Genomic DNA, 13,869 nt, shown 5'->3' with positions numbered 1-13,869 from the left:
GCAAGTGACACGTACAGAAGAAATGTCAATTCCTACTCTTCCTATTCTGTAGAGTCCCAGAAAACTCTGGATGGCTGAGAAGGCACCAAGATCTCCAGCAAGAATTTTTCTTCCTTTTAACTTCCATATGGTTCAGGGAAGGACAGACCCAAGAGACTGGCATGGAGGAGACCCCCAGAGCTACACTCCGTACCTGGACTCTAACCACACGGGTCTGGAGAGCTCAAGTCAGACAAATCTGGGGATGTCAGAGACTCACTGGCCTTGCAGAAAGTGCCAGAAAGACCCTGCCTGGGCGATGTGGCTTCTCCTCCAGTGCTGCTGCTGAGTAAAAAGCTGTAAGACAGCCTGAGAGCTCAACCTGTCCCACCTGGGGTGGCCCAAGCCCACAACACCCAACAGGTGAGTGAAGCAAGAAAAACACAAAGATGAGAAGTGGATAAACTTGTGGGATCAGTGACTGGTGTATAAGCAGCTGCCTGGAGAGCCAGATGAGCTTGGCTCCGGTACACAGAGCCGTGTAGGCGGCTACAGGGGAACAGAACGCACACTCTTGAGTTTATATGTACACCAGGACACTATCTGAAAGGCTCCAGTGACCACTCCTTAACAGTTCAGAGAGAGGTCTCAGGAAGGCAGAGTGCTACCTGCCCAACAGGACTGAGACAAGATGACAAAAATGTTTCTTCTTGGGGGAAATGAGCCTTCTCACCATATCATCCCACTTGGCCCTTCCCCCTAATAAGCCTTCTATGCTGAGAGCTGTTCCCAAAGAAAAGAGGCCAAACCTGGAACAGCCCAGAGAGGAGGCACCCAGCCCTGCCTGGCAGATGGGGCATCCTGGCCATGCTCAGGAGGCCTGGGAGTTGGGCAGTCATGGCTGTGGTGGAAACACTGTCCACGGCCCCCAACCATGCGAGACTCTCAGGGTCCTGTCTTAAGGGACCTAAGGCCCACTGACATAATGGGAGCAGTGAGGATGGGGCAGGCTCTCTGGCCTTAAGAGGAAGAGGGCGAAGAGCCTGCAATCTCTTGGTTGCTTGTGCAATCCAGCAGGGGCCAACCCTCCTAACTGGCAGGGATCTGCCAGGTGGAGTGAAGAGCTCTAAGAGGAAGATGCCAAGGGAGCGAGTCTGGGAACGGAAGGTCCAGCTCTGTGGAGGGGCTGCCCTGAGCCCAGGACCCACCACTGGGCCCCAGTGCTCCCATGGGACTGGGCCTTCCGCCTCACTAACCTTGGAGCCGTGGGATGGTTTGGTCTTCTTGGGGTCAGAGAAGGCAGAGAGTGGAATTGTGGGTAACATGGGGTAGTCGGGGCTGGGCCTGGACACCGTTTCTGCTCCTTCGGGCATTACCATCACCTAGTGATAAAGAAGAGACAGGTGTTATCAGTGAGCAAGGAGGCAGGCTGGATTTCTGACCGGCAAGAGGAAGTCTGCCTGCAGGAGCTTGGCCAGAGGCTGGGGGAGGGGCAAAGGAGGACGTGAGCACCGTTTTTCCAGAAGAATCAAAGCATGTCCTCCATGAGAGGCTGGGTGCCGAGTGCTTGGAGCAAAGCGGGCTCGAGGTGGAGAGCAAAGAGAAGCCGGGGTCCCAGGATGGCTGGGCCCAGGTGCGGCCACACGGCCTCTGGGAGGAGAGCCCGGAGCGCGGTGGGCAGGAGGGCCAGGCCAGAAGACTCGCGGAGCGTGCCGAGAAGCACGAGAAGGCAGCTGTGGCCCAAGCTGACCTGCACGCTGCAGTTTAGAAGGACCAGAAGCATGGTTTGGAAAGGCGAGAGGCCAGCCAGACACCCACACTGGGCAGCCACGCGGCGGAGCGAGCAACTTCTGACGGCCGTGCGCAAGGGGGACTTTGCCGGGTCCCGCATTTCTGGGCAGTGTGGGGTGGAGGGGACTGAGCCCTCCTCTGCTGTCAAGCAGGTGAAGGTGACTGACTCTGCAGCATGGGAGGCAGAGGCAGGGCGGAACTGTGTGGGGGTGGGCGCAGCTCTCCGCAAAAGCCCAGCACGAGCCTGCGGGGAGGGCAGCGAGCGCCCCGCTTGGTTAGCCAACTGCTGCGAGGAGGAAGGGCCTGGGGTCCTGCCAGGAGGTGTTCCCGGGAGACACCTGCCAGGTCCAGCGCGGCTCCCCGGCTCCTGCCGCACCTGCTGAGGGAGAGAAGGCTTGGGGGCAAGCTGTCCAAATACTGACGTTACAAGTGAACATGACTAGCAGCCAGCCACTCAGAGGGAGCCTTCCAGACAGCAACGAGACAGAACAAAAGAATAAAGCGCACGGTTAAAAAAAAAAAAAAGGATGAAAAGGGGAAAAAAGCATTTAGCTCAGTAGAACAAGCACCACTAATAACCTTGAGCCCGAGATTCCTTGAAAAGCCACACCCTTCCTCTGAGGAGGCTGGCATCAGGGGACAGCAGGGCTGAAAGCAGGGCAGTGAAGCCCCTCATGGCACCTCGACCCGCAGGTAGCAGAAGCCAGAGATGCAGGTTGCTGCCCAGAGCCCATCCGAGCACAGCACTCCGCCCCACAGCGCCCAGAGCCCAGCCAGGCAGCCCAGACCTCGGGCAGAGCACCGCACTTGGGGCTCGCAAGGACTCGCAGGGCACGGAGAAGCCACCACAGGTCCCGACTCCTTCACTTGCTCTTCCTTCCACTCTCGCCTTCAGGCCTTCTCAGTCCCCTCGAACTAACGTCCTCGCCTGACCCGGCTCCAGGACAGCGCAGCCAATGCCTCTCCTGTCCCTCTTCCCTGCTACAACAGCTCTCTGCAAAAGGTAAAGTGAACCAGCGGCTCTAACGCCACCTCCGCCGCAGTGCCTCACGGGGACCCATCACACCTGATGGGAACACACCTGATGGGAATACAGACCCTCGGCCGCGGAAAGAGGGCTTCTACTGTGTGGCTCAGCTGCCAGTGGGGCAAAGCACGAGACACCATGCTGAGGAGACGGGCAGCTGCCCTCCTGAGGCTGGCCCCTGACCATCTAGCAGGGAGCAAAGCTGATGTGGTCACTGCTGAGGCAGCGCCTGAAGCTCCGGGGGACCGGCCAGCGGAGGGGCAGCACGGAAGGCAGGGCTCATCGACCTACGGGTCTGGTCCGTGACTCCAGTTCTTCTAGCACCAACATCAATACGGGCGGGTCTGCAGTCATCTGCCACAAGATGGCAAATGCCAGCCCCACTGGGGACACTCCACTCCAGAACGGCAAGCGAGAACCACAAGTCACGTGTCAGCAGCTACTCTCCCATAAGGGTCTCAGGCTACTCCTAAGACCAGAGCGCTCTGCTCTGCTGTCAGCCCATGGCGAGCCCCAAAGGGTGAGAAAGTTCCTGACCAACCAACCAGCTCTCTGGGCAGCCCACCCCAGGGTGCAGAGCACCCAGCAGAGACCACTGTGCCTCACCCTCCCTCTCCTGCCTCCAGGACAGGCCCTTCTCAAATGCTAACTGGACCGGCAATCCCAACCTCTCCCTCTCATCACCGCCTCCAGCCTCCACTTTTATATGCTTTGATGATGCACAGCGAGCCTTCATCTCTTCTTAGCAAAGAAACCCTCCTTACACAGGAGGCAGCGGGGGACAGCCCCTTGGTCCTGGAGCTCTGAGGAGAGGCCAGGAACAGAAGGCTAACTGCACGTGTGTCTCCCAAAGAAATGTTGGCTACAAAACCTCTGAGTCACAAATGCTCTGGCAAATGTTGGGCAGCAGAAAGAAGGTGGAGAAGCAGAGCTGGGGAGGACTGCGGACCCCAGTACCCTCCCCACTTCCTTGGTTCTTCCAGAAGTCCCAGGCACACTTCAGGACAAATGTCTGTGTAAACGGATTTCGACACCTGTTTGTTCCCATCAGCCATCACACGCTAGGTTATAATCACAGGCTGTGTATAGGGAACCTGACAAAACTTAACTGAATTTTCTACAATGAGTAAGTGACTGCCTTTATTTAAAAAAAAAAATTTAAAAATGTCAGAGGCCCAACTGAATAAGAAAGGACTACTCTGGAGGCCTAAAGAAGCTCAGCGCCCACTCCCTATGTTGACTGGGGAGGTGGGTCTGCCCTACCACACACTCACACTCATGGCCCTGACCCGAATCCTCCTGGCTGGCACCCAGGCAAACGCTCAGTGGCACTGGGGCACTGAAAGGTGGCGCTGGGATGTCTCGTATCCTCGGCCTGGCCCTTCTTCAGCACAGGAGGTCCAGCCTACAGCCCAGCACCCCTCCTCCTCCACAGCCAGTCATGCCATCCACACCAAGCTGCCCCTGCTCCACTTCTGAACTGTGCTCCGGGCCCTCTGCCACCACACACGGATCCCCAGCCACACGACTCACTAAGAGGCCTAGGTTCTGAGAGCTGATGCTTTTGTCTAGCCTCACTAGGACAAAACCACCAGGCAACGCGCATCATCAGGGAACCCCACAGAGAGCCACTGCTGTTTCCCCAGATGACGCAGCCCCAGCACAGCCTTGCCAATCCGGTTAAAAGCTGGCTCCTGTGCCTCGCCACGCTGACGGACTGGCCTCACGCCCATTCCTCCCACCCCTCCTTCCCACGGAGGAAGCTGCTAATTAACCACAGTCAAGCAGGAAACTATGAGGACAACTAGTCACTAGTCATCAGCAGACAACGCCCCGGCACCTGCTCAGGACACCTGGGTCCTATGCGGTGCCACCAGGTGCCACCCGGGCCAGCTGCCCCTCTGGATTGCAGGCACCCAATCAGTGCTGAAGAGATGTGCCTGGGAGCCCCTGAGGCCGCTCAGTACCAAGAGCCACGCAGGAGCCACGAGCAAGCTGCCAGCGCCCCCACAGCATCCACGCGAGCAGAGACACACTCACCCCGCCAGCCATCAGGAGCTTGTACCGGAACTCAATGGTGGGGTTGTTGAAGGTGAGCTTCTCACAGCGCAGGTGGTTCACAGGGGGGTTGCCCTCCAGGTTCAGGAACAGGTCATAGGTGAAGCACACCTTCCTCGGCTCCTCCTTCAACAAAGAAAATAAGGAAGTTCACCTCAGAGGGGCAGGCAGGAGCTGTGGGGACAGCCACGAGACTCTCCCCCATGCCAGGTCTCCATTTCTCTCCCCCTCAGCCCCTTACCTGCTTCTCTCGTGTGCCTCCTTCTCATCTATTCCATTAGGATCCAAAACAAATTAACTTACTATTTGCACTGGACCCAGCAAAGCAGCCTCCACGAGAGAAACACAGATCATTAAGGCTGATGTTCTCAGACGGTTACTGGAAATATTCCCGCTGATGGCACAGACGGCCTGGTGCACACCCTCCCCTTCGACGGAGAGGCTGAGGCTTGAAAGCACGGCTGATCAGTGGCAGTACGGAGGTCTGAGCCCAGGCTCTGAGGCCTATGATTCCCCAGTCTCCACCCCCTGTTCCCTTCCTGGAAGGGAGACAGCTTCAAAGACATCCAAATGGCCAACAAGCACACGAGAGATGCTCAACATCACTAATGATCGGGGAACGGCAAATCCAAACCACGACAACACCTCCCAGCCCTTAGTATGGGATTTTTTTTACAAAGTGAAAAATATCAAGTGGTGGTGAGGATGTGGAGAAGCTGGGGTCCCTATGCAAGGCTGCTGTAGTACACCATCACCAACCAGTGCAGTCACTAGAGCACTGTCTGGGAGCTCCTTGACATGTTAAATATAGAGTAACCTATCCCATGCATCCCTCCTAATACGTAGCCAAGAAAAATGAAAACATATATTCACACAGAAACTTGTACATCCATGTCCATAGCACAGCATGGTTCGAAATGGTCAAAGTCAGAGCAACCCCAGCGTCCACTGACGGATGAACATAATATGGTGTCTCTTGACCCACGGGCACGTCACTTGGCTGCAAACAGGAGCGAGGCTCCCACATGCGCTGTCCCAAGGACAGACCCTGAACACACGACACTCAGGGAGGGAACCAGACACAGAAGGCCACGTGGCCTGTGATTCCACATATGTGACACGTCCAGTGTAGGCTTATCCGTGGATAAGAAGGGGGCTCCTGGGTGTCAGGAACTGGGGCCTAAGGATAAGGAATGACTGCTGATAGAGATGAGGTGGTTTTCTGAGGTGATGGAATATTCTAGAACTAAAAAACTAATAGCTACACAGCACTGTGAATGTACTAAAAAAACCAGTGAATTTGTATGCTTTAAGAGGGAATTTTCGGGGCAGCCCTGGTGGCGCAGTGGTTGGGTGCCGCCTGCAGCCTGGGGTGTGATCCTGGAGACCCGGGATCAGGTCCCACATCGGGCTCCCTGCATGGAGTCTGCTTCCCCCTCTCCCTGTGTCTCTGCCTCTCTCTCTGTGTCTATGAATAAATAAATAAAATCTTTTAAAAATAAAAATAAAAAAATAAAAGGGAATTTTCTGGTACACAATTTTTTAAAATGCTCTCCATCAGGAGAGAAAACCTTAGGAGTCGGGGTGCTGGTTAAGAGGCCCTCACTTCAGGATGGGGCAGTCAGGGGTAAGGAAGGAAGAGGGAAGCACAGAGCCTCCCACACAGGCATGCCCATATTCTTTTTTTTTCCACCCAGACCAGCAGGGTCACAGTCCTCGGGAGAGAAGGGAGTAGACATCAGGGCTGAGCCTGCATTCCTGCCACTCGGACTGCAGCCAGGAGCTCGGGTTGCCTCACCTTCCTCCTCCTCCATCACCCTAGCCAGCAGCTGCATGAGCCAAGCTGGGTTTTTTTAGCTCCAGTGAGTGAGTGATGCCTGGGAATGGGAATGTGGCTGTCCCTGTGTCTGCTTCTGAATAAAGGGGAAAGGAGTGGGGTCCTGTAGTTGCACATGGACGACTCTGCCCACCCCACCCCCCACCCCCAGCCATTCAGTCCATAGGTAGAAGATGCACCTGTGAGGTGAAAGAGTCATAGACTTTGCCTTCTGGGAGCCTCGAGTCCGGTGTGAGAGAAGATAAGTAAATAGGCCTTCCCAGGCCAATGCCAACCAGTGAGGTGACACTGGCCTCCCCCTCCCCCTAGCAGCCCTTGGGGTCAGCAAGAGTGGTTTCCACCCCTGACCCATTTAAACCAGACTTGGAGATGGATCCCCTGGCCCAAGGTGGACACATGGCCTAGTCTGAGTGATGAAGGGTAATGAGGTCAGCCTAAGGAGCGCTTTCCTTCCCAAGTCAAACATGAAGTATAAGCAGAAAGGCTCAGCATCTCTCTTCTTCCTGCCTGGTTGGAAGGTCAGCAATCCCGGGAACAGTGTGGAGGAAAGCCACAAGGATCTCTGTTCCAGGCCATCAGCCAGCTGCTCTCCAACTTCTTGTTAAGGAAGAGAAAGGAGCCCCCTCAGTAAGCTTCTGTTACACCCCTGACTGTGGCTGATGCCTCTCCTCTGTGCCAACCTCATGGAGCCACCTGCCACAGTAGGGATGGGTCCCCGCCAAATTGGGAAGCCCCTGGAGGCAGAAGTGGAGGGAATACCCCCCCCACACACACACACACACACACACTCAGGTGCTGGCCTAGGAAGGTGCTGCATTTTTGTCAAAAGAATGAAACATTAAGATGGATAAAAGAATGAAACATTAAGATGGGTAAGAGCAGACCATGACCCAACAGTGGGGGGTGAAGAGGTGGCCAGGAAGGTTCCCTGGAGACTATGCCAGGCTCAGAGAGGGACCTTGAATCAATCAAGAAGGGGGTGGGAGGAAGCTGCACAGGCCACAGCACCATTTCTAGAGCCCGGAGAGTCCACATGGCTATAGTGGGAACAGGAGGCATAGCAGTAACAGCAGATGACCTGAAGAGATGGGCCTTGGCCACATCCTTAGGGGCACAGGTGTCTACAGGGGGGTTGGGGCTCAGAAAGAACAAGCCCAGATTTGCATCCCAGGAAGCAAACACCCTTTGGCCTGCAGGACGCCACTACTGGGGGCAGGGTTTGAACCTGGCCAATAAAGGAGTAAAAACAAAACTAAATAAAACACCACAACAAAAAACCAAAAACGCACATCAAGAATTTGTCCTGCCTTTCCACAAGGTAACCACACAAGATACAAGAGGCAGACCGCTATAGATACAGATGTCGTCCGGCTAGTGCGTGCAGAAGGAATGAGAGCACCACTGTTCCGTTCCTCCTAACAGGTCAGTGAGCGGGGCTCTGTCCCTCAGCTACGGCCGACATCATAAACACAGGTCACAGACAAGACCAACGTGCCACCTGCCACGGAGACTTCATCTCCAGATTCAAGTTCAAACTGACCGAGAAGATACACATCAGAAGATAGTGCTAAACAACAAGCACTGCGGCACAAAAGCAACAAAAAAGCCGGGTGATACCAGCTTCTAAGGACAAATGATCCAGTTTCCTCAACAAGTAAAGCACAAAGAAAAGCACTGGTAGAGGGAGACTCTTCCCTTCTCTGCTCCTTTACACAGTGAAAGGAACTTACAAAACAAACTCACGAATCACAACGTGTTGGTCTTATCTAGATCTTGATTCAAACAGAAAAAAAACTTTAAACGCTGACTAGATATTAAGGAATTGTTACTATTCAGGTACGATACTGGTATTATTATGATTTTATTATTACAAAGCAGTCTTCATCTTTTAGAGACATATTGTGAACTGGAGACACATGAAATTACAATGTCTAGGGTTTGCTCCAAAAAGACACAGGCCCGAGATAGCCCCACTCGGCCAAGTGTGGTAAGTGCTGGAACCAGGGGATGGCTCCCGAGGGCTCGTTACAGCACTCCGCCTACTTCTGTAGACATTTCACTATGTCCCTGAAAATTCTGCGAGTGGACACAGTGCCACGAGGGAGGAGCTCTGCTAAGGGAGCGTGTCAGGGAGGGGAGGGTGGCTGGGGCGCCAGCATGAGGCAGGCTGGCAGCTGCACATCGCCGACAGCACCCGGTGAGCACGGGGTTAGACCAGGCCGGGGGCTCACCTCTCACCAGCTGCCGGGCCTTGGTCACTAGGCCTACCTTCTAATTCTAAGCCTCGGTTTCTTCAACTACGAGTGGGAGTATTTGATGAGACAAGGCAGTTAATCGCCTCAGCTTGGTGCCGTCAAGAAAGGGAAGCTACTGCTTTTACAGAAGGAGCTCTAGGCCACAGGAGGTCACCTGGGAGACCTGGCAGACAGATGGTGGCTGAAGCCACAGGATTCGGCAGCAGGAAAACAGTAGCTCACAGAGACGCTAGAAGGTTGATCTACAGCTTGATCTCCTGAACACAACGGGTAGGGTGGAGTGGAATGGACGGGCTGGTGCCAAGCCTGGGGTGCCCAGCATTCACCAGCATTCACCACGGTCGGCACTTTTCTAAGCACTTAACACACATAATGATGCCTTCACAGCCCGAAACAGGGGTGCTCTCACCTGCCCCATGTCGCAGAAGAAGAAACCGAAATAGGCAGGTAAGCTGCGTGGTGCCACATAGCCAGTCAGCAAGGAGTCAGGACTCGCTCTGGGTAGACTGTGTTCTCTGGAAGCCCTGGCCCTTGGTGGAGAGCAGGAGGAGTCCTTTAGGACTCCCCAGAGCTAGGCACGGAGCACGTAGGCCGGGCAGGGGCCTTCCCCCGAACGCCCGCAGTGTGTCCTGCTCTCGTGACCTGGGATGGGCCACTGGCAGCTGGTGTGTGCATCACCACGCTGAAACGGCTAATCAGAGCTCTCTCTGGATGAGACTTCCAGCCTGGGCGGCTTAGGAACCGCCGAGAGGGTTCCTGCCCTCCCTGCCCAGGAACCCAGCCTGCTGCTCAGGAGATGCAGGCAGCACGGCAACACCTCTAAGAGCCAGCAGCACATTCAGTGAGGAGCAGCCAAGGGTGTGCTAAGCCCACAGTCACAAGGGCAACATCCTTGTCACTCCAGCCAGACCCTACACATGCCACACTCTCCACAAAGGCAGCCGAAGCTGGCCTCAAACATTCTCAGTGCAGGCCATGGGCGGCCACTCCACTGTCCGGGATACTGGCCACAGGCCAGCGTCTCTCTCCAGACTCAGCAAACTAAGAAGCAGAGGAACTGGCCAAACTGGTGCCAGCGCCCAAAGCTGACGGCACGTGGACTCATCCTCAGCTTTTGGGCAATCCAGGACGTGGGAGCCCTGGCCAAGGCCCATGCCTGGCATGGGCCCACGTGAAGGCCAATGGCCCAGAGCTGTGGGAGCAACTGGCCGTACTTGTGGTTTCCGCTGCTGCCCCTCCGCCACCTTGGGCCCCACCCTCTTCTGCAGCTGGCAGGGCTGGCCCTGGAGGACCCTGAGGCTTACTGCCCCACCCTGGGTGCAGCCAGACTCCTGGTGGCCCAGAACTCACCAGCTAAGGAGAGCCTCAGGGTTATGTCCTTGCCATCTGGGCCCTGCCCACACTTCTCTTTTGGAGCCTGTTTGCCATTCTCCTCTTAGAAGGCCCTAGGGTTCAAAAAACAGTTAAACGTGAATCTGATCATGGTCCTATATCTAACTGCCAGTTTAGAGGGCTGTAGTCAGCAATATCCCCATAGGACAAACCATACAGCTTCTTAAAATGCTTTGCAAGGGAGAAAAGGGAAAGAGAGAAAAGATTTAAAGAACCTTAAGAAATGCAGCAACCGGCAACAATGCACCAACCTTATCTGAATCCTGATTTGAACAAATTATTAAAAAGAAAAAAATATATATATATATACACACACACACGCACACATACACACATGATAATAGGAAAACTCTGATGTTACTGGATGTTTGATATTAAGAATTGTTCATTTATTAGTTCCCAGCTATAATGACACGGTGGTTAGATACTTTTAAAAAGAGGTTTATCGTTTATAGACACAGACTGAAATATTTACAGATTAAAAGACAGGATGTCTTGGACTTGTGCTTCAAAATAGTCCTGGGGCTAGAAATGAAAACAGCACTGTACTCAAGTGAGTAACTGCTAGAGTGGGGGGTAGGTGTTGTGCCGCACGGTCTGCTCCGCTACTCTACTGTGTATATTTTTCAACATTTGAAAGACTTTTAACGTACAGGATTGGCTCCACCCAGCCCTGCTCACAGCTCTGCACCTGAGTCTCTTCTGGTACCGGGGACAAGATGCAGACAGGACCTCTCAAGGAGCCCAGATGAGGCCAACAAAATTTTCCATCCCTGGATCCCCAGGGATCCTCCTTGGCCCCAAGGTGAATGCAGGTAGACATCTGCTTCAAGTAGCCACCTGGCCACCAGCACCACTTACAGAGCCCTCCCAGGGCCAGGTGCTGCATCACAGGCCTCACCTAGCACCTTACTTGGTGCTTGCCAGTGCTCTGGGAGTTAGTCACTGCTCTCCCCACATATCAGGAGAGGAAACTGAGGTTTAGTGGCATTTAATCACTGGCCAAGGCCACACAGAACCAACGAAGCTCAGGCCACCGAGCACACGGACCACAGCCTCCAGCATCTTCCTGTGGACCTGGCTGCACCGCGCCTGGCTCTCGGTTCCCATGGTGCACCTGCTCAGGACTGCAGCCAGGGTGACAAGGGACACTGCCCCCTGCCCAGGAGGGAAAGAGAGGAAGGGAAGCACTGCAGCCAACAAACACCACCAAATCTGAAATTCCACTTCCAGGACTCCAGAGGCTGAAGGAGGGTCACCAAAGCATTTCTGAAGTGAGAGGCCTAGCGATGCCCAGTGTCCCTCCCCAGGAAGCGCAAGGGACTCTACAGCCAGTCTAAGCTAAGCAGTGTGCTACGCAGCTGTCATAAAAAACGAGGTAGAGTTAGGGGGACTGCTGTGGGAGGTCCACAGATATTTGTTTAGAAATGCATCTCCCTCCCTCCCTGTCTCTCTCACACACACCCGCACAGAAAATAACTGCTTCTGGATGGACTTCACTAACTGCTTATAGTGTTCACTCCAGGGAGACAGACAGGAGAGGGGACTCTGATTCCTGCAGCCCACACCCATCACCTCTGTAGTTAGATGCAGAAAAATGACTTTAAAAGACTTAAGGGGGACACCTGGGTGGCTCAGTGGTTGAACATCTGCCTTTGATTCAGCTCCTGATCCCGGGGAGCCTACTTCTCCCTCTATCTATGTCTCTGCCTCTCTCACTATGTCTCTCATGAATAGACAGAATCTTTAAAAAGAAAAAAGAAAAAAAAAAGGCTTAAGGAATACAGTGCAATGTGGGCTAAAAATTGTGGGCTCTGTAGTCCAAGACCTTCTGGATAGCAAAACAGCTTTGCCATCGACTCACTGTATGACCCTGGACAAGCCATTCCACCTCTCTGAGCCTCAATGAGAGGAGGAAATAAAACCACAGGGTTCTGGGTGTACAAGGGAAGGAGGAAGGAGAGACTGTGGCTCTGACCAGTAAGGTGGCATCATTCTGGCCCTCCCCCTGCCCTCTCTACAACTGCTCTGCCACGATGAACCCAGGACAACTTCTCTCAATGTCCGAACCGAGGCTGCATGAGCCCATGGCTTGGCCCCAAGTGAGCACAGGGGTGAGCTACGGTTGACATTATGGCTTGTCCTGCCCTCCTCATCTGCACTCCTCCCTCACTTTGGGGGGTGACAGTGCAAATGACTCAGTTACATGATTCCCATCTTTACAGGAAACATATTCAGTCCAGAAAGATTCTCAGAGAAGCTGACTCCAGGCAGATTCTTCTATCCCCTTCTCAAGGAGCTCAGGAGAAGGCACTGGTTAGGGAGCCAAGCTGGAGGGTAGACTGTCCCTCCTGGTGTCCGGGGGTCAGGCTAAGTCTCTTCTCATACACATTTGCTCTTTCCAGATGCTTTTCCGCCCCTCTCCAGACACTGCCCTCTAGAAACCAGGGGTGCTTCTGGGGTCCCACATGGAGGAACAGAAGGATGCTACAGGGAAAGAGTCACTGCATAGCAGGCTGGCATTCACGCGGCTTGTCACAAGTTGGCAGCTCCCTGACCTTTCCCTGGGTCTCTTAGCACCACATCCCTTCCTGTTCTGGTTCCTCAGCAATCCCCCAGTTAGGGCTGGGCCCATGGGCTGCATCAACCAGCCAACTGTCCCTGTGCAGAGAAACTACCAGCAGCTGGCTCTGCAGAAGATGCTTGCCTCCTGAGCTCTGCAGAGCCCCAGAAGCTGACCCAGGTTCAGACAGAGCCAAAATGGTGGTGACCCTAGAAGGGACAAGCTACAAGAGGTGAACATGAGTTCCCCACCCAATCATTCCAGACTGGCTCTCACCGACCAAGCCTCAGCCTAAACTGAGAGCAGGTGGGAGAAGCCTAGCCCAGCCCAAGGGGAGAAGGTGTCACAGGCCAGGACCCTTTCCACTCCAGAGAGGGTGGGGAGGGGCAGAAGAGCACAGGGTTCCGTGGCCCTGGGGCCCCCACCAGCTTGTTGCCAATCCTACCACACTGTCTACATGGCTGTTTCCCCAAAACACAAGTCAGCCAAGATGTGTCCAAGAAGATGCCTCTGAGTAGGCTAGGAAGCTGGCAAGCACGGTTTTAACTCACTTTAAAACAAAACAAAACAAAAAAAACCTCTTCCAAATAAAACCATGCAAACCTCCAAATCAAATGTACCAAAATGCCCCTCCTGTGACCTCAGATAATAGCATTTGAGTAAAGCCATGGAGAGTTAGTGACGGCTAGGGCTCACTGTCCAATAATAACTTATTATAGGGGGTGGGGGTGGAGGGCAGGAAGGATGTCTAATATTAGCAGCAAATAACCAAAACAAACTTTATACTTTACCACTTCTGAAAATTGGGCTATCTCTTAAAGTCAGCGTGCACACCTTTTCCTCCTCCCGGAGTGTGTTATTACTTTGATGGTACATCTCACCATGAAACAGCCAAGCTGCAAATTCAAAACCAAAATGTGCCCAGGCCAGCATTCACTCCCTGACAAACACCCACAGGGCGCAGGCG

At 54.0% G+C, this 13,869-nt stretch overlaps 1 protein-coding gene across 4 annotated transcripts in view; it reads right to left on the bottom strand.

Moving 5' to 3' along the window:
- The window catches only part of MLLT1 (MLLT1 super elongation complex subunit), a 67,183-nt gene that overhangs the window by 15,517 nt on the left and 37,797 nt on the right, over positions 1–13,869 (bottom strand). Inside the window, exons 1-3 of one of the 4 annotated variants that reach the window (XM_049097633.1) lie at positions 5,159–5,224; positions 4,838–4,981; positions 1,236–1,361 (exon numbers count right to left, since the gene is read on the bottom strand). In XM_049097633.1, coding sequence (XP_048953590.1) covers positions 1,236–1,361; positions 4,838–4,981; positions 5,159–5,209 — 321 coding nt within the window. In that variant the 5' untranslated portion in view covers positions 5,210–5,224. Of the gene's footprint in view, positions 1–1,235; positions 1,362–1,729; positions 1,886–4,837; positions 4,982–5,158; positions 5,225–13,869 lie in introns of those variants that run through there. The other 3 variants (XM_025457189.3, XM_025457192.1, XM_025457190.3) reach the window with 3 other exon arrangements.

This window comes from Canis lupus, chromosome 20 (genome assembly GCF_003254725.2).
Source record: "Canis lupus dingo isolate Sandy chromosome 20, ASM325472v2, whole genome shotgun sequence".
NCBI lineage: Eukaryota > Metazoa > Chordata > Mammalia > Carnivora > Canidae > Canis > Canis lupus.
The sequence above is the reverse complement of the archived record's forward strand: the minus strand, read 5'-3'. Positions and strand labels throughout refer to the sequence as shown.